Source organism: Fragaria vesca, linkage group LG5 (assembly GCF_000184155.1).
Source record: "Fragaria vesca subsp. vesca linkage group LG5, FraVesHawaii_1.0, whole genome shotgun sequence".
In the NCBI taxonomy this organism is placed as follows: Eukaryota; Viridiplantae; Streptophyta; class Magnoliopsida; order Rosales; family Rosaceae; genus Fragaria; species Fragaria vesca.
Genome location: NC_020495.1, coordinates 9308307 through 9326652, shown reverse-complemented (window position 1 = coordinate 9326652; position 18346 = coordinate 9308307). Strand labels below are relative to the sequence as shown.

Below are 18346 nucleotides of genomic sequence, written 5' to 3'. Positions count from 1 at the left end.
GCTACCCACTGTATCGAGTGGTGGTCCCTCTGATCTGAGGGTTTGGGGCGTGTTTAGTGCTTGATTCCACTAGAGTGGACAAACCAATACAACAACACCTCATCGGGCAAAGACTCACTCACCCACCAATCACTTTAATACTCCGCTTGGATACAAGTCTCCGCTACAAGACTCGGCGATATAAAAGGTTGATGTGATTTGTTTTAATTTTTTTTTTCATACTAGTTATTCTCGATGCTAGTTATCAATATCCCACCAAGCACTCAAGTTCTATTCGGAATTGCATTAGTTCATTGCCCGACTATCCCGACATTTTGATCTATACGATCCAAAACATGGTTATATATTTTCATTCCATTGCCAAAGAGATCGTTATGGGTTGCCTTCTCCAAACCTTCCAACATGTAAAACACTAGAAGCCATTTGCCTCACTGTGCAAACAATCCATCCTTCATCCTATTACACACTTTGATTTCGTGTTCCATGTTTATTCATCCACTGACTGTAGACGACAGGGAACAAATCTATTTCACAATCTTTCACACAACACAACACTACGGGTGGTTCATAAGGGCTTTACAACAGATCATACCTTATTATTTTCATTTTGTTCGTCAAGAACTTGGGAAACGAGTGGAAAGGCGAAATTGATAGAGAAAGAGATGGAATTGGGAGCAGCAAAGAAGAGATGCAGAGATGTAATAGAGAGAATAGAGAGATTGCCATCTTCCACCAAAATCACCCCTTCTTGCAAACGCACCCTCCTCAAGTTGGCTCACTCCGAACTCTCTTTCCTCTCCCGCTCCACCTCCTCTACTCCCCTCAGGTCCTCATTCTAACTCACACTCTCCTCTCTTCAATGAAATCGGAACTAGAATTTCTCTGTTTGTATTTGCAGCGTGAATATCGGGCACATTGAAACAGTTGTTCACATCCTCCACCACCCTCTCATCACTGGGGTCTCTCGCGTTTGCAAGCCTATTCCAATGTGTCACAAAACTAGTTCACAAAATGGGCATGTCGATATAGTCTGCACCCTCAATAGGAACCCAGTCTGGATTATCGTATCTGATAGAAACCCAAACTACATTACTTGGAATGAACCCCAAACAAACAAGACCAAAGGCTTGCAATGCCGAGTTCAGCAGCTCACTGCCGCCGCCGCCTCTGCTGTAGCGCTCAGACCCTCCTCAGTTATTCTCTTCTTCTCACACGGACTCAGCAGCTTCTTGTCTGATAAACTGAAACATGAATTTGAGGCCACCCAGGTTCAGTTGTGTCATCCTGGTTTTCGTTTCGATCTCGTCGAGGAAGAGGGAGATTGGATTGATGTACTAGTTGCAAGAACTTATCAGGAGGCGGCTGTGTTTGAGATCAAAGTGGGGGATGTAAAAGATGATGATGTTTTAAGTTCAGTATCTGATGTTAAGGTCTCCCCTATGGCTGCCAACTGGGATTTGCTAGAGGACACCACACTGCTCTTTCCGGGGTTTTATTCTGCGGTTTCGAAGATGCAGCTGTTCTCTTTTGATGTAGAGAACATGGAAACAGCGAAACGGGGTGAGTGTGATGTTGTGAACTTTGATACAACAGCTTTGATTGCGCTTGTTTCGGCTATTAGTAATGGAGGTACAGAGAAACTTTTGGCTACTCCAGAGAGCGAATTGAGGCAGCGGTTTAAGGGGAACTATGAGTTTGTGATTGGACAGGTTAGTTCTTCATCCTAGTCTGGTGTTTACTGTTACTCTTTATTTCTTGTCTTCTTGATTCCTAGTGTGGGTTTATCTATCCAGTAAATGCACATACCTTTGTCCTGATTGCATGAGCATAAAGTATTTGAGCAGAATGCTTGGTATTGTTGATTACACTCAATAACCTGGATCATTTCCGATTAAAGAAGTTTGATACGAATTGTCTGATAAACTGTTATTCACTCTCTCCAGCCATGTATTATCCATAAATGAAAGAATATATCTCCCTTATTCCTCTTTGTTCCTGACTATTATGAGTGGCTCTGTTAATATTACACGTGAATTCAGCTTCTATGTTTTGCTGAGTAAATATGTTTCCTATGATTGTCACTATTGTGCAGACTTAGAGGACCATTTATATATAGTTGACGTTAGCATCCACTTTAATATTTCTTGATCTTCTGCCAGGTGATGTCTGAGATACAGAATCCAATTCTTGTTAAACTTGGTAGTGCCATATCTGGAAAGCGAGGCATTACATGTGAAACCGTTCATTCGGAGTTCAAGGAATTAGTGTCAATGTATGGAGGGCCTAATGAGAAGTTGAGAGCTAGTCACCTCCTAAAATATCTCAGGTAAGTTTTGACCACTTGGTCTTCTTTCTTGAACAGTTGCTTTTGTGTTGATTAATTTTCAAAAGGAAATAAATAATGTCAGGATGAAAGCTACTTGTGAAAATTGAGGTATGCTTCAGTTGCATCCTGTGTAATTAACTCTACAGAAAACTTGCAGTATGGTTCCTTTCATATTTCATCTAAAGATGTTCTAATGCTAAACAACACAATGTACCTCACACCGGAGGATCGAGTTGTAATATTTCTTACTATTGGGAAGTAGCTAAGCCATATTAAATGATCACCTGTAAGAGAGAAAATATAAAAGCTCAGTAATTAGGACAGTCTTGGGCTATTGGGATAACAAGCATTGAACTACTTGGTGAGGATATCATCATACCATCTTGATTTGTTTCTGTCAGTATTGACTTCCCCTAAGGGTTAGTAATGCCAGTTACCTCACTGGACACTGAGGCCCTAACTTTAGAATATCCTTTGGTCATTAGTTTCTATAATTTTCTTTGCGTATGTGTTTATATAATAAAGTTTTGATCATTTTCTGTCTGTTTTAACATGCTTTATGTTTGGTTCAGAGTTGTTCCTGATAGTCCGTCTAAACGCATGATGAGCCTTCCGACCACTCGAAAACTGGCTTTGAAGTGTAAGATTGTTTTTGGTACTGGTGATTACTGGTGTGCTCCAACTGCAACAGCTAATATGGCATTTGTGAGAGCGGTTTCACAAGCTGGGATGTCCTTGTGTACCATTGAGCACAGACCACGGGCTTTAACTGGTGATTAGTTCTATGATGTCAGATTAAAAACTGAAACATACTGAAGATAGTAATGGCAGGTTAGGCTACTCCACTTTACAATTTAAGAGCGTTGGGTCTGTATATTTGTCAATAGCTTAACCTTTACAATTTATAAAGAATCAAACAAATCCATGAGCTTAACTGATAAGTTTTTTTTATCAAACATTTGTTTGGAAATGATATTTTGAATTTTATGTAATGTAACTGTACATCCAAAGGTATGTGGCTAAAATGGTTGAATTGGTTGGTTACAATGGAATTTGTTTTTTTGTTTTTGTTTTTGGCTGAAGGTTACAATGGAACTTGGATGAATGATTCCTTCTTACCTGCAAACCACCACTTTAATATCACTCATAATAGTTGGCTGCTAATCACCAAACATATTTTTGTGAAACCAAGGGAAAACGATATCAATTACTTCTGCAAAATCTCTGATAGTATTTAGAGTAGGCTTTTTACTGGAATTAATAAAACCTTTACATGTGTGCTAAGTATGTATGATTTGGAATTAATTGGGGTTCACCCAACCAGTTTAAAATAGACCTGGTGAGAATTGAGTATGGAGTATGGTCTACGGAATGATTTGGTGGCTGTTTGCTATTTTGTTGTTTTGGCTTTAAAGAATTGTTTCCTTGTTTGTTTTCCTTTTGTTTTTTCCTTAATAAGCGATAACTTTTTTTTTCCTTAATAAGCGATAACTTTGCTTTACTAGGTCATAAAGGGCCATTTTGATCACCAAAGATCTACCTGATTACAGTTGTGGGATTTTCAAACTGTCCTGATGATCAGCTGGAACTTGGAACCTAAAATAGTCAGAAAGCATAGAAGTTTTTTCCCTTCATCATGTGGGTAATGGTTAGATGTTTACACTTTACAGTCTCATTACTATTTTATCTTTCAAGTTATTGTTATTATATTAGGAGTGGCTTACCTGTGTATATTTGACAAAATGCCATTCTTCTAGCCTTGTTGATTAAAATAAATGCACTTGTGGAGTAAAAATGAATTGCATAAATTTTAAATAATCAAACATGCCATCAGTAAGTAGATGAAAAATACAATGAAGGAAAAGTGAAATAGCTCCCTATCCCAACCCCCAAAATTGAAGATGCAGTTCTGCTAAATTATCTCAAAGCTTCAATCTAAATCTACAATTATCAGCTTTTATGCTAATGAAATTATTAGTAGTGAGGCTATCCACAACCAACAAACACTTCCCCAATATCCTGACCTTCCTGAGCTTTAATGTCCCCAATTCAATTGCTACTGGTGCATTAACCTTGAGATCTAAGGGGATGCTTCCAGTTTGTTGTTGCTGTTGCAGTGCATTCATCAGTGTGCTTCCATATTGGTTTTGGCCTGTCAAGGCCACATTGAGTACTGTTTTGTTCTGGTGACCTTGGTAAAACTTTGGCAGTGCCCCTTCACAAAGCCTCATGTTTGTATACCACACACTCAACTGGCCACCCTGCTCATAGTAAATCCCAATCTTCTTGTTTGGGTTCTCAGCTGTTATCTTGACGTCGAATTTTGCATATAGGCTCATGTCCAAATTGAGCCTTAAGTCGCTTATCTTCAAGCTATTGACAGAGTAACTTGGAAGTTTTGGGCGGAAGATGAGATAAAGTATTCCAGCAGTGGCTCCTATTATGATCAATACAAGGAGAAGGATGCTCAGTGCCCAACAAATACATCTGCAACAAGTAGATGAAGAGCTCCTCTTTTCTGGTTGCTTTGGCTCTGCAGGGATTACCGGAATGGTATGTGCTACGTGTGATGATCGTGAACCTAATGGAAGGTGGCGCTGCTGATCAACTGGAGTAGTACTTGGACCTTTCTTATTCATCTCTCGTGGAATTGTTGAAGAAGCAACTGGAGTAGTACCCGGACATTTCTCATTCATCTCTTGTGGAATCGTTGAAGAAGGCCGGTGTCCATGAGGCACCATAGGCGGCGCTGTGGGAGTTGGTGGTGCCTCCAGATCCACCGCAGGATGAATTTTTTGATGATCAGCCATCGGTATTCTTAAATCTCGCTATAAATATGCAAAGATCAGACCTCACTACCTCAGGAGACAAAGTAAACTTGTTTCTTCTTCAATACTTCAAGGGTATTTTACATTTCAATCCATGCATTATAAACAAGGAGAAAGCCTTGGGTGTTTGATCACCTTCCTCACCTACTTGCAACAACAAATCTATCGATAAACGCCAGGTATCTGTGGGTAGTTCAGCTAAGTCATCTGATATAAAAACCAAAGCGGCACTACCTAGAAACAAAGGGCCTTTTTTTACACCACGTTCTGAGAGTTTGATTTGTTCAATGGTACATAAAAATTAAAAAAAGTTGAGTTTCATACCCTCACCAATTTCACATCTAAGAGCACTGTGCACATATGGATTATGGAGTGTATTCACACATGCCTTGTAAACGAGTAAGACGATGTTGTGCAGAGGGAATTTTCGAACATGCATGTCGTGTGAGTGCAAATTTTACATCGAGTTCATATAACTACAAAAATTCTTGTGTATCTTAGCCTTTCATAACTATCTGTATTATCTTAGTCATTCACATGGTATGTGTAGATACACGGAAATGTAGACAAGTCAAGCCGAAACCATCATTCCCGTTCACAAAGAAATGTCATTGTGCGTGAGATCTAAAGAATAAATGAAGTATTGCAATGAAGTCTAAACTCTAAACAGCAGTCTGCAATAAAGACAGAGATCCCTAAACTTTAAAGTTTAAACAGCAGACCAGGACTAAAACCCTCAAATGAAGTTGGTCTTTTATTTATTTTTTCTTGAACCCTCAAAATCAATTGATTACAGATAGTCTACATGAACACACTTCCAGTTGTAACTTAATGAGAACTCCTGATATGTCGCTCTAACGGAGAGTAATAACAAGAGAAACTACTTTTCCATGTGCATAACACAGCGCAAACACTTCCCTTCTCTCATCAGATCAAAAGCTTTGTTGATATCTCTAAATGACAGGTTATGTGTTATGTACTCATCAACTTGGATTTCCTGCAGCCAAGTTTTGTAAAATTAGCAATCTCTTACATTTTCCAATTGATATCAAATCTGCTAACACTTGAAAAAACATCCTTGCAGTACAAGCAATAACTTAATGAAGTTCACTGGTTAGTGTTACCTTTTTCATGTACATGTCAACTAATGAAGGGAGATCAGATTTAGGTTTCCATCCTCCAAAAAGAGACCCTTTCAATGTTCTTCCAGTAAGAAATATTCCATAATGAGCAGATACTTGTGGCTTTACTTTTGGCACACCAAGTGTCACAGTCAATCCCCATCCCTTCAAACAAAGAGCATATAAAAAGATTGAGGCAATGTTAAATGAATAAAACATGTTTTAGATAAGCTGAGATATGATTAGGAAATAGGAAACAATGAAGTTCAAAAACAGGAATACGAGAATATTACATCGCAACAAGCCTGCAGTGCAGTAGTTACCGTTCCTGTGTCACCTATACATTCAAATGCGTAATCTGCCCCTCCACCTGTGAGATCCTTAATAACCTGAAAGAGAGTAAGCTAGTTACAACAATTTTGATTGCCTCAACCATTTCACCATTCTCAAATTCTTTAAGAAAAAGTTAAAGGTTGTATCATTGGACAGGCTAGAAGCTTAAATCCTTGTTTCTTTCACGGTAAATATTAATTGAGGCATCTGCTCTTTCTCTCGGTTCACGAATTACCTGTTGAACTGGTTCTTTACTGTCATTTGGGTTAATAAACTCAGTAATTCCAAAAGCTTTTGCTGCAGCAATAAGAACATCATTACTTACTGAAAGATACATAGTGACTCATACCAGAGAACTCGAGACAGATGATAAATAGAAAATAGCTAGATACAGAACCTTTTTCTTCCTTTTCAGGATTAGTGTCGACACCAATTATTGCTGATGCTCCCCTAAGCTTAGCACCCTGTGCAACCTATCATTCAAGGAATCGTTATTCCAAACTATGGTGTTCAGCTACTGTTCTACATGAAAAAAACAAAAAATGAAAACAAGGTGGCAGGTAGAAGGTTCAACTCTAGGTGGTATGCACATACAGAAAGGCCTACGGTTCCAAGACCAAATATCACCACACTTGATCCATTAGATATCCTAGCAACATTCCAAGCTGCACCCAAGCCTACAATTATATTGACAATGTTAGGTTGCAATTTATTCTCATTCAGATTTCTTAGTTTGGCACCATTGGTTAGGAACTTCAACTCAATAAGCTAGAATCCTTAATTTCCACTCAATATGTGTGCATGTATGTATGTATGTCTGTATATAGTATATACATATTGAAAGAACAAAAGGCCATGGTATCATATGTGAAACTCTACCTGCAGCTACTCCACAACTGAGAAGGCATACTTTGTCCAGAGGCACAATTGGGTTTATTTTGACTGCACATCCAGAGTGCACGACAGTATACTCACTGAAACTCGAAACTGCACAATAATGATATACCGGTTTCCCATTTATGGCGAACCGTGTCCCCTGATCACTATGCATTACACCTCTCCGTTCTAGGCCCAGTACTTGGCATAAGTTGCTTTTACCCGATACACATTGCCTGCATGTTCCACATTCTCCAGTGAAGACTGTTAGCACATGGTCCCCTTCTGTAAATTCAGTCACTCCCTCGCCAACACTCTCAACGATCCTGCAAATAGCATGTAAAGAAGAATGCGCTAATATCAAATACCGTAGAAGTAGTTGATCATCCTCACTACACAAACTATGTAAAGCTCATTATAACATTATTTCTTAATTTTTTTTTCTTGGTGGGTGAGGTGGAGAGGAACAAGTGAAGAAGTATGTATACACTTCAAGTACATGATGAAATAGGGTGAAAACTGACCCTGTTGCTTCATGGCCGAATATCCGCGGAAAGATAGCCTGCAAAATAGCAGGGGGAGATGGATTGTGAAATACCAGTATTGTCATTTCTAAGTTCATCCCCCTTTATAGAATGGAGTATAACTTCATTAGAGTAAACAAACATGTCACTGTTGACCTCAATTGGAGCTTGAATTCATCTCCTTAGCTATACATTAACTCCATTACAGATTCAGACATATATAATAACTTGAGAAATCAATTCAACCTATCCAATTTCAGATTCATAACTATTTTGGTGCTTAATTGTGTGAATATGCATGATATCTATACACATTACTTGAATTATAAGAAAAGAGGGGGAAAAAAAGGAGAGGAGGGAGGTACCTGGGATTCCCAGGCAGTGAGGTCACTGCGACAGAGAGAGGTGCAGACAATTCTGATCCTTATCTCGGATGGCTGAGGTGGACTCACATCCACTTCCTCTATCACCAAAGGCTTCCCGGGTCCCCACGCCACCGCAGCTTTGACAGAATGCAAAGTAGATATAATCACGAAGACTAAACAAAATTGTGTATGAACTAAACACATAACAGAAATGAGCATATACCTTTGCAGGTGATGACATTTGGTTGTTTAGGCGGTTGTACGCAAGGCAATGACATTTTTGTCAAAATTTATGTATAGCAACGGTGAGCAACAAGAAGAAGAAGAAGAAGAGGAGGAGGAGGAGGAGGAGGTTGTTCTTAGGCGCACAGCTGGAGCTGGGGGTTGGTGCAGCGAAGACTAGAGAATTCCTCACCTAACACTTAGCATAGCCTTGCTTTGTTTTTTTTTTTTTTTCCTTTTCTTTTTTACGTTTTTTTCTTTATTAGGCAAGTCATCTCGGTTGTGATGACGAGTTAGTAAAACACATCGGGTCAGTATCCGGATCGAGGTCCACGAGGGTATCACCAAAGTTGGGCTACAACCTCATCACAAGTGCATGAATCCAAAAACGGATGAAAGACTTGATTCATGTCTTGGTGTGTAAAGTCAGACATGCTCTTCTGAATTACATGAAGCCAGTTTTCGGATTCGTGTGTCTGCGATCAAGGGCGGAACTGTAGTCAGGCCCGGAGGGGTCCGAACCACCCCCAGCTTTTGGACATATATCTATTTTCTAGCTAATCAAAGTACAAAAGTTCAAAATATAATATAGTTACAACTTATGAACCCCCCTACAATCCTCCAATCCTAGAGACCTTAGTGCCTTATTACAGTAATCCACTGAAGTGGCTGTTCTTTTATTGGATAACTGAAGTAAAAGAAAATTAACGAATTTCATTCTCCACTTTTCTTATTTTGCAATTAGTGGAGCATAAAAAGATATGATTAAAGTTCTTAAATTGGATTGTTATCGGCCTTCTATATGGATATTTTTTGTATGTTCATTTACATATTGAACAAAATCTTAATGAATTGGTAGACAAGAATAATCATTACATAGATGAATTTATCACATGTACACACAATATTATCTAACCAATAGGCAATCAAAAGAAAATGAATGAAATTGTAAATCTAATGTTTCAATTTCAAATGTCAAAACAAGACACCCCCAAGATTTAAATCCTTTGCGATATAATATTTAGTTTGACTTTACTGAATACCGGATTTCAATCCAAATACATACATGTTATGACTTATGAACTCACTATCATAACGCCCAAAAAAAAAAAAAAAAAAAAAAATCTCAATACTATCTGGTCGTGGCATAAGTCTCCTCTTTATATCTCCAGTTACTATGTGATTAAAACAAAAAAGTGTTTACAAAGACCAAACTGGCATCACTCGTGTAGAGAGAAACACGTGACCTTTGGACTAGAAACTTCAAAGAAACTGCAGTAGCTACTGCACCAACTCCCAGCTGGGGAAGAAAAAGGTAATCCTAAATTTGGAGGTGCAAATTGTAATAACAGTAACTTGGTACAAGAATAATGTAAATAGAACTATAGAAGCTTGGTATAGTACCAGTCTCCTGGAGATCATAAAAACTTCAGACTACAAGATATGAATGCTAAATATCAAATGTTACAGTATAAAGAGGATTTCAGTTACTGTATATGGTACAGTTGTAGGAGTTCGAACTGTGTTTGTAGAAAGAAAATCTATGTTTTCTTCCTAAAGATCCACCATCACTTTCTTGACCAGAACATACAAAACAACACGACTGCTACAATAGTCTGGATGCCACTGACTGTGCTCCAAACGTCCAATTATGAAATCCTCCATTGCGCAATCTAAGAAGTATTCAAGGACAGCATCTGGTGTACAACAAAGATTTGAGAACAATGTAGGAAAAGGAAATACAAATTTAACAGATAGAAAAGATAATCAGTACCATTTCGAAGTTCTCCAGCCAAGAACACTGTTGTCTCAGACCCACAGAGTTGCCGCAAGGTAGACAGCAGATCCAATACTGCTCCCTCACTATAGATTACATCAGATCCTAGAACTGGAATAACATTTTGGTGAAAATACAAGTCTTAGAAATGTTTTGATAGAGTATTAAAGGACATGAGAGTTATTTCTACTTGGAGGATTCACCTATAGGTCCATTTTTATGATCAAGAATGAGCAGTGGGAAGAATGCAGTAAACCGACACCTTTTGGCCGACCATACAGATAATTGTATATAAATGCAACTCCAATTGTAAGTCACCTACTAAAATTGTTTCAGAAAACTAAAATTCATTCTTTGAACCTTGAACATAGACAAGAGAAATAATCATTCCATCCTCAGTGTCTCAAATCAAAATTTTCCAAAGTAATATAGTACATGATTTTCTATAGGAGATATAGCCAAATGGTTATTACCAAAATCAGGTCGAGGTTCTATCAGTTCCGGGTCAGGATCATCTCCCCATTGCAATTCCATCACTTTTGCTGAACCTCGCACATCTCCATGTCTCAGATTGGCATCAATGTTCTTCTTTAGTAGCCTCAATCTATCAAAGAGATCGGTGAGGACAACTTGACCACCTAAAAGGGCTGCAATGCAGCTGGAAGAACAGAGAATCATGGAAAAATCGAGTAAGAGAACCATTATCAAAGTAGAACTAGAAACTGCAAAAAAAAAAAAAAAAAAAAAAAAGAAGAAGAAGAAGTTTTGTTCGATAAGGTAAATCAAACAATGCAACTCTCAAATTGTAACCATTTCAAAATCCAGCCAAGTGTAGAAATATGATAGAGTGAGTTAAGTACCCTCAGTTACAACTTATAAGACTAAGTTATCTCACAGATATAAATGAAAAACAAAGAAACAGTTCTTAAAATAGAGGCTGTATATGACTCACCCGACTAAACCACAGCCAGAGCCCAATTCAACAACTTTCTTGCCTTGAAGCAGTAACAACTCCGAGTCCACAGCATGCTCTAGAAACTTCCCCAATACAACTCCACTATCCCACATGACAGAACCAGTAACCCCAGGCGTGCTCTGCAGTTCAATTTATCAAGTCATTCGAGCACAAGCAGACGAAGCAGTTGCATACAGAATGACTGTTCTAGAAAATTAAGTGTCCTCTAACATGCTTTGTTTACAGAACAACCAACTGAAACAAGATGTTGATGGAAACTTATTCAGTCAAACAATGCAATCATCTCAGCCCTGTGCACAACAGAAACAGATGTTGGAGACTACCAAGCAGGGTTTTTGTTTGAATTGTGTATGCATATCGTAAGTTAAAACACATATTCATTCAATTAGAATTCCAATGACCACAATTTTTTTCCTCGGACGCATGCTAATCTGTAAGTGGCAAGAACTTTCCAGTTCTCCACTCCATCTTACTTCACAACACTAAGCCAAATATTCCTATTCCTTTTGTTGATTTTAGGGTTACCTGGAGATGAGTTTCAGAAAAAGAAAGAGTGTCCCTCATAACATCATAAATCAGATGATCCGTTACTTTAGCATTACAACATTCAAAATCTATAGTTTCAGAGTCATGTTTTGGCCAGCCTTTTGATCATGTACCGTACATGTTATGCAAGCTTCCTAGTTGTCCTCCCTCATCACCAATGTTGGTGTTACTTTGGAATGCAAATAATATTCAACTTTGTGGACAGGGAATCATAGACTAAACATTTCTCCTACTCATAATGTCCATGATGACAAAGGTAACATTTGCAGATATACAAATGCATACACATATTTTCTAAGCATCAAAATTGAACAAGCAATTATTCTTTCGGTCAAGAAGCATTCTTTTCTTTTGGGTGTGAATGATCAAAGTATCATAACGATGAACTGAATTAATGACATCATAATTAATAAAGAGGAAAAAGGAGTATACCAGGGAGGAAGGGGACTGGGAAATAGAGAGAGAATGGCCACAGGAATCGAGCTTGAGCAGAAGAGAGGATTGGGCGACGAATGCGTTTGGTTTGGAGAGAGTTGGCTGTTGGATTCCCCACAGCAACATTATCTCCTCCTCAGCGGCCGTAGCAGCACATGACTCTTCTTCTTTTGCGGCGGCCCTCAGCTGCCGGACCATTCCTCCGTACGATCCCATTTTTACCAGTCTTTCCTTCTCTTCTACTTCTTCCGCTGCTACTTGGCTGCCCATGATCGCTTATGTGCTGTGTCAAGGATTCTCGCTCGTTCGGTTTTGGTATTCCAACTGAAACAGCACTCTAAAGCCAAGGCTTTCTGTTTAAGGTCTTGGCTTATCTATTGTCAATTTAGACGGGCTTCACGTCACCTACGATAAATTGTCCGTGTGATATACTCATGATAATCTTTGCACACAACTGAGTCTGAGTTTCGTTGCGGCTAGAGGCCTTAGAAATGCAACTATTCGTACGTTGGAAGCCATCAACGGCTAGAGAATCTCAATCACATAAACAAGAAGTTCAACTCAACCCTAAAAGATTAGCTTAATCAAGGCAAGAGATCAGGGTCATAGTTGCATTCAAGTGGAAGGCGACTCAAAATTAGTGAAGGATGCCATCAATAGAAAGATCTCTGCCCTCTGGAGACTGATTAAGATTGTTCAAGACATCGGAAGAATTGCTTCTTCTTTTGCTTCAATCTGCTTTAGTTATGTTTACAGAGAAGCAAACCTCATGGCGGATGTATATTGCTCCGATGCACGGTAGGTAGATCCTTGAATTTCAGATGCATTAAGGATCAAGCTTGGACGAAAACAAATTGGATGTCAAGGGTTGATTTCCAGAAGCATTCAAAATAAAAAATAATGCCTTACAAGATTTGATTTTCTGTATTGTATACAGCTTGAGAAGTTGTATCTATGTTATAATCTTTACATAGGGGTTTGAGTTTACGTATCTATGAGCTGTAATCATGTATTCTCACATTTGCAGGACTGTATTTGAAGTACAGAAGGATCTACCTGTTGTGCTAAAGACCACGATTGCAGGCAGATACTATATAACTGAATATCTGGGTTCAGCTGCTTTCAGTAAGATTGTACAGGTTCATAATTTTCACACAGGAGTCTATGATTGCCTAATGATCATCAGAGCTTAGAAATAAAAATTTCTTAACTTTGTAAACAAGCATGATCCTACAGATGAGCTTATGCTTTTTGTTCACACTTACAACAGGTACTGCTATTGGCTCTCCTCAATTCAGCCTCCTGTACTCTAAACTAAATCTTCTATACTTCATTTTCTTTTTTCACAGTGAGTACAGAATGCAAGTAGCTAATACTGAATGTTGAGAGCACTCCCAGCTACAAATACATAAGAATAATGATGCTTACGATTTACAACGATACTATGATTGAGCTGTGAGTGGACCTTATTCCAGCAACTCATAGTTACATGCTTAATAATCCAATGAAAGGTTGCCTGGTGTTGTGTACATGAAGAGAAATAAGGATGTTATTCAATCTCAATCTGCTGCGGGGTTTCTTCTTCAGGGTCTGATCCGTTAGCATCAACTTCTTCCACTGTAATCCCTGACGCTTCCACAGTCCTGGAAACCCACTCCTTGAGCGGATCATCATTCAAATCAAGTCGTAGAAGTCCCGCAAACATCCCTCCCATGAAAGCAACCGGCTCCTACAGAACAATACAGAAAGAGGAAACGTTGGACATGATAGTCCATCATTTACATACAACAATACTCATTTTCATGCATTTCATTTCGAAAATCATAGATCAGCAAGCAAATGGTCAAGACTCGAGAGGGTTACTTTCAGATGAAACCTGCTGATACAACTAATTTAGTTTCCGCGATATCTACTTCAGGAGAAGGTAGGAGAAACCACTATATATTGGTAGGATTGCAATGTGATATATTTGCAAGAACATCAAAAATCTAAACTTTTCGAACCATCTGACCAACTCTTTCGAGTTTTGAGAAATACAAAAACAGGGTGTCTCGAGCTTTTTATCGTCATATGGTCTAAATTTGAGCTCTTATAACAAATTGGTTGCCTTCAAACAAGACTTGCTACAGATAATGGCAACTCTGAAACCTTAACCACATACTTGTACACACAACACACAACCTTTATAGCATAAAATACCTAGAAGAAAGATAATCAGAACTCAGATTTCAGTAATACAAATCCAAATTAAACGCAGATAATAGCTGAAGACTTAAATTTAAGGTACCTGAAGCGCTTTTTTGACAATGGGCTCTTCAATCGGATTGGAGAAAAAAGCTCTAACCCCATGATTGTTTCCCAAACGCACTCTTGTGCTGCTGGGATTCAGCTTCTTCGTGAATGCCGAGGGTTTAATGAACTTCTTTGAATTCCACTGTGATGTGACACAAATTTCATTTATTCATAAGAAATGGGAAATCGGATTGAGAGAGAGAGAGAGAGAGAGAGAGAGAGAGAGAGAGAGAGAGAGAGAGGAATTACCAGTGGCTGTGCACACGAAGAAATATTGACAGGTGAGACCGACATATTGAGCTTCCTCTGCTCCTTCTAGTTCTGGTTCTGGTTTGGGTTCCGACAAGGCGACAAGTAGTGAGTAGATGTATAACCCATCAAGTCATCAACTATAGTACTATACAGCCTCTTCTTCTCTATTTACTGGGCCTGATATTTTCTAATTCATTGGGCCACATTATAAGTCATTTGGCCCAGTGATCTTTAGCCCAACCCAACCCAACGACCATCTATCAAATAACACCCCCTTACATATGTCAGTCAAGTTTGAACCCATAATTTCAAAGTTGTTAATTAAGCTACCCAACCAACCACGTCACGGCTCACGACTTTACAATTTACATCAATCCAACCATTTTTCTCTTTTAATCGATGGCTGCTAGTCCACCTGGTAAAGTGGTAAGTAACTGACCAAGATAATTATTTCTAGTAATTGTTAGATGTAAATTTATTGGTACAAATAACTATTTTTAGTTGAGATGTAAATCTAATGGTTGTTGAGCATAATTTTTGTGATCAGTTAATTGATTAGGTGAATTTTACAGGGTTGCTAGAGTAATTATTTAGTGGTCCTAGAACACCACAATCCTTCATAAAAAATTCAAAGATATATAAGGTGTACTAATAGAGAAAAAAAAAATGTTAATAACACCACCCAATTAATAATATTACCCGAATTTAATGGGGATCATCCTTTTTTTTTATTTTTTTTTTATTAGACCGCCTAATTGACACCAACGAGTAAAATCTCCTTTCATTTCAATTAGAATTTGGTTATTTACCATGTACGAGCAGGATCCCCGCTAAGCATCCATGCACGGGGTGAAAAGAAAAAGATAAAGATGATTATCATCAACCCAGACCATGGCATGTACATGGTGGTCCGAAGCCACCTAATAAATTTTCATTAGTCTCATGGGTCAAAAACTGTTTGAGCCTTAAACCGATCCGCAATAACTTATGGGCACCGCTAAATCATGGCACAGAATTAGGCGCTTGATTCTTGGAAGGTAGATGTGGAATCTAGGGTTCTATGATCATTTCTTAATCTTTAGTTGGCTCCATTATTATTTTTTTTGATATGAAACAAACAAAACTAAAGAGAGAAACCTCTTGGATAACCCGAGTTTACATCATCAAATAAAAAGGCTCTAGTAGGAGTCAATGGGCAGCTACCCATCCACGTGCGTCCATTTGGAAGAATATGACATTCATGAGTAATTGCATCTGCCACGAAGTTCGCCTCCACTACCAGAAGAAAGACTTTAGCCGACGAAAAAAAAAACCAAGCTGACGAATCAATTTTTCGTCGGCTAAAAATGAAATTTTCCTTCGTCGGCTAAATTATATTTTCGTCGGCTAAAGTTCTTTATATTCGCAGATCTGGACAGCAGCTCATCTGAGAAAAAAAAACGGGAGAAGAAAAAACGGGAGAAAAAGTTTGGGTGTTGTTGAAATCTGTCCATAATTAAGAAGTGGAGCTATATATAGGTACATACATGTGTATATATGTTGATTTTGAGTTTATTTGAGTTTATCGATTTTGAGTGTGATTGAATTGATAGATTTTGAGTACGTTGGATGTATATATATATATATATATGTGTGTGTGTGTGTGTGTGTTGATCGATTTGGTTGATGATTTGATAATATATATGAAGTTGTTGTTAATAAGTAGTAGATATATATATATGTTAATTAATTTATAATATTGTGTTGATGGTATAAAGTTGTTGATGATGATTTTGTGATGATGTTGATATATATAATATTGTTATGTAATTATTAATTAAGTATATGTATATATATGTGTGTTAATTAATTTGTTATCAATTAGTTGTAGTACGTAGAATATATATAAATGAATTAAAATTTTATATATGGCATAGAATTTAATTAATAATTAGCTAGCGTTATACATATATATTTTGTTATATTTTCAGGATATGGATAAGAGTTGGATTTCGCTTCCAAAATGGGACAAAAGATATGGTAAAGGAATTATGAGTTTTCTGGAATATGCGCTGGCTAATGCTAACGAGAATACAATTTTCTATTGCCCGTGCACGAAATGTCAGTGTCGCAACGATATGCATCGATTTGCGATTGACAAAGTATGGCAGAACTTGAAGAGTAACGGGTTTTGGGAGAAGTACACATGTTGGTTATATCACGGTGAAACATCATCTGGGGGTCCGCATGATCATGGCCAATTTTCTGAGATGGGCAGTACATCCAACGATCCAACAACAGTCTTCATCAACGACATGTTTCCTTATGAGAGCGGTGTATGCGCTCAAGGACAGTATATGCCTGACCCGGTGCAACCCTTCCCTAGAGCTGTCAACACTGCTGGTATTGACAAGTACAACAAACTGCTTGTTTTCCAACAGACCCCTGTGTACCCCGGTTGTCAGAAGACCGTTCTTGAAAGTGTGATGGACGTAATGAAGATTAAAGTTGAGACTAAATCGACTGTGAAAGCTGTTAATGATTATCTACAGTACACTGCTTCAATACTGCCTCACGGTCATCGTCTTCCTACCACTCATCATAAGGTCCGATGTATCCTGAAAGATCTTGGGCTTTCCTACATCAAAATCCATGCATGCAGATATGACTGCGTTCTCTTTTGGGGTAAAGATCCAGAAGGGAATGACCTTGGTGGCCTTGACGCATGTCCGGTATGTCACACTGACAGATATAAGCTGACTCCTGCAGGCAACAGGAAACCTGTAAAGGTACTTCGATATTTCCCTTTGAGAGATAGGTTGGAGCGGTTGTACATGTCTTCACACACGGCTGAAGCTATGAGATGGCACGCTGATAGGGAATTGCATGACGAAGATACCCTTATACACCCTGCTGACGGGGAGGCTTGGAAGCATATAGACAGGGAGTTTCCTCATTTTGCGTCAGAGGTCCGGAATGTGAGGCTCGGGCTCTCATCCGACGGGTTCAACCATTTTGGCAACATGAGTCTTCAATACAGTGTATGACCGATGATTTTGGTACCGTACAACCTTCCCCCATGGATGTGCATGAAGAAGGAATAAAATATGTTAAGTTTGTTGATTCCGGAGCCCGGTTATCCAGGGAAGTGTCTCGATGTGTATTTGAGACCTTTGATTGAAGAGCTTAAATTTTTGTGGGACGTTGGTCATCCCACTTATGACAAGTACACGCACGAGATGTTCCAGATGCATGTCATGGTTGTTGGTACCATCAGTGATTTTCCTGCCCGTGGGATGTTGTCGGGCAACGTTATTAGGGGATACAAGGCTTGTTCAGAGTACCTTAGCGATGAGGGGAGCAACAGTCATTGCAACAAGATATGCAAATTGAGTCACCGTACTCTCCTTCCATATGATCACGAATGGCGGCTCGATGCACATGCATTTGATGGGACCATAGAAAATGGTGTGCCTTTCAGAAGATGGATGGGG

The 18346-nt window shown here is 38.6% G+C and overlaps 5 protein-coding genes across 5 annotated transcripts; 1 reads left to right on the top strand and 4 right to left on the bottom strand.

Annotated features, from left to right (window-relative positions):
- Window positions 1-621: 621 nt before the first annotated feature.
- On the top strand, window positions 622-3200 carry LOC101308575. Its single transcript, XM_004299403.1, has 4 exons — window positions 622-826; window positions 899-1709; window positions 2160-2326; window positions 2899-3200. The coding sequence occupies exons 1-4, from the start codon at window positions 663-665 to the stop codon at window positions 3104-3106; spliced, it is 1350 nt and encodes a 449-aa protein (XP_004299451.1). The 5' UTR covers window positions 622-662; the 3' UTR covers window positions 3107-3200.
- A 912-nt stretch (window positions 3201-4112) lies between these two features.
- Window positions 4113-5220, bottom strand: LOC101308869. Its single transcript, XM_004299404.1, has one exon. The coding sequence runs from the start codon at window positions 5134-5136 to the stop codon at window positions 4249-4251; it is 888 nt and encodes a 295-aa protein (XP_004299452.1). The 5' UTR covers window positions 5137-5220; the 3' UTR covers window positions 4113-4248.
- Window positions 5221-5738: 518 nt separating this feature from the next.
- LOC101308286 (alcohol dehydrogenase-like 6-like) lies at window positions 5739-8717 on the bottom strand. The gene is made up of 10 exons (XM_004299402.1): window positions 8597-8717; window positions 8374-8510; window positions 8009-8046; window positions 7488-7810; window positions 7203-7285; window positions 7006-7081; window positions 6844-6905; window positions 6569-6664; window positions 6279-6440; window positions 5739-6151 (listed from the first exon to the last, which is right to left on the bottom strand). The coding sequence occupies exons 1-10, from the start codon at window positions 8649-8651 to the stop codon at window positions 6035-6037; spliced, it is 1149 nt and encodes a 382-aa protein (XP_004299450.1). The 5' UTR covers window positions 8652-8717; the 3' UTR covers window positions 5739-6034.
- A 1376-nt stretch (window positions 8718-10093) lies between these two features.
- LOC101305271 (protein-lysine methyltransferase METTL21B-like) lies at window positions 10094-12599 on the bottom strand. Its single transcript, XM_004301163.1, has 5 exons — window positions 12327-12599; window positions 11325-11467; window positions 10846-11030; window positions 10370-10483; window positions 10094-10292 (listed from the first exon to the last, which is right to left on the bottom strand). The coding sequence occupies exons 1-5, from the start codon at window positions 12597-12599 to the stop codon at window positions 10150-10152; spliced, it is 858 nt and encodes a 285-aa protein (XP_004301211.1). The 3' UTR covers window positions 10094-10149.
- Window positions 12600-13493: 894 nt separating this feature from the next.
- Window positions 13494-14992, bottom strand: LOC101307989 (UPF0426 protein At1g28150, chloroplastic-like). The gene is made up of 3 exons (XM_004299401.1): window positions 14871-14992; window positions 14617-14763; window positions 13494-14058 (listed from the first exon to the last, which is right to left on the bottom strand). The coding sequence occupies exons 1-3, from the start codon at window positions 14913-14915 to the stop codon at window positions 13879-13881; spliced, it is 372 nt and encodes a 123-aa protein (XP_004299449.1). The 5' UTR covers window positions 14916-14992; the 3' UTR covers window positions 13494-13878.
- Between the last annotated feature and the right edge of the window lie 3354 nt (window positions 14993-18346).

Excerpts from the sequence above, each read along its gene's own strand:
- LOC101308575 (XM_004299403.1), top strand. The coding sequence starts at position 663 with ATGGAATTGGGAGCAGCAAAGAAGAGATGCAGAGATGTAATAGAGAGA. Across the intron at positions 1,710-2,159 it reads ATGAGTTTGTGATTGGACAG|GTGATGTCTGAGATACAGAA; the intron begins GTTAGTTCTTCA and ends ATCTTCTGCCAG. Across the intron at positions 2,327-2,898 it reads CACCTCCTAAAATATCTCAG|AGTTGTTCCTGATAGTCCGT; the intron begins GTAAGTTTTGAC and ends TGTTTGGTTCAG.
- LOC101308869 (XM_004299404.1), bottom strand. The coding sequence starts at position 5,136 with ATGGCTGATCATCAAAAAATTCATCCTGCGGTGGATCTGGAGGCACCA.
- LOC101308286 (XM_004299402.1), bottom strand. The coding sequence starts at position 8,651 with ATGTCATTGCCTTGCGTACAACCGCCTAAACAACCAAATGTCATCACC. Across the intron at positions 7,082-7,202 it reads TTGGAACCGTAGGCCTTTCT|GTTGCACAGGGTGCTAAGCT; the intron begins GTATGTGCATAC and ends CTTGAATGATAG. Across the intron at positions 6,152-6,278 it reads TTGACATGTACATGAAAAAG|GAAATCCAAGTTGATGAGTA; the intron begins GTAACACTAACC and ends ACTTGGCTGCAG.
- LOC101305271 (XM_004301163.1), bottom strand. The coding sequence starts at position 12,599 with ATGGGCAGCCAAGTAGCAGCGGAAGAAGTAGAAGAGAAGGAAAGACTG. Across the intron at positions 10,484-10,845 it reads AGAACCTCGACCTGATTTTG|TTCTAGGATCTGATGTAATC; the intron begins GTAATAACCATT and ends ATGTTATTCCAG. Across the intron at positions 10,293-10,369 it reads GGCTGGAGAACTTCGAAATG|ATGCTGTCCTTGAATACTTC; the intron begins GTACTGATTATC and ends GTTGTACACCAG.
- LOC101307989 (XM_004299401.1), bottom strand. The coding sequence starts at position 14,915 with ATGTCGGTCTCACCTGTCAATATTTCTTCGTGTGCACAGCCACTG. Across the intron at positions 14,764-14,870 it reads CTTCGTGTGCACAGCCACTG|TGGAATTCAAAGAAGTTCAT; the intron begins GTAATTCCTCTC and ends GTCACATCACAG. Across the intron at positions 14,059-14,616 it reads TTGTCAAAAAAGCGCTTCAG|GAGCCGGTTGCTTTCATGGG; the intron begins GTACCTTAAATT and ends ATTGTTCTGTAG.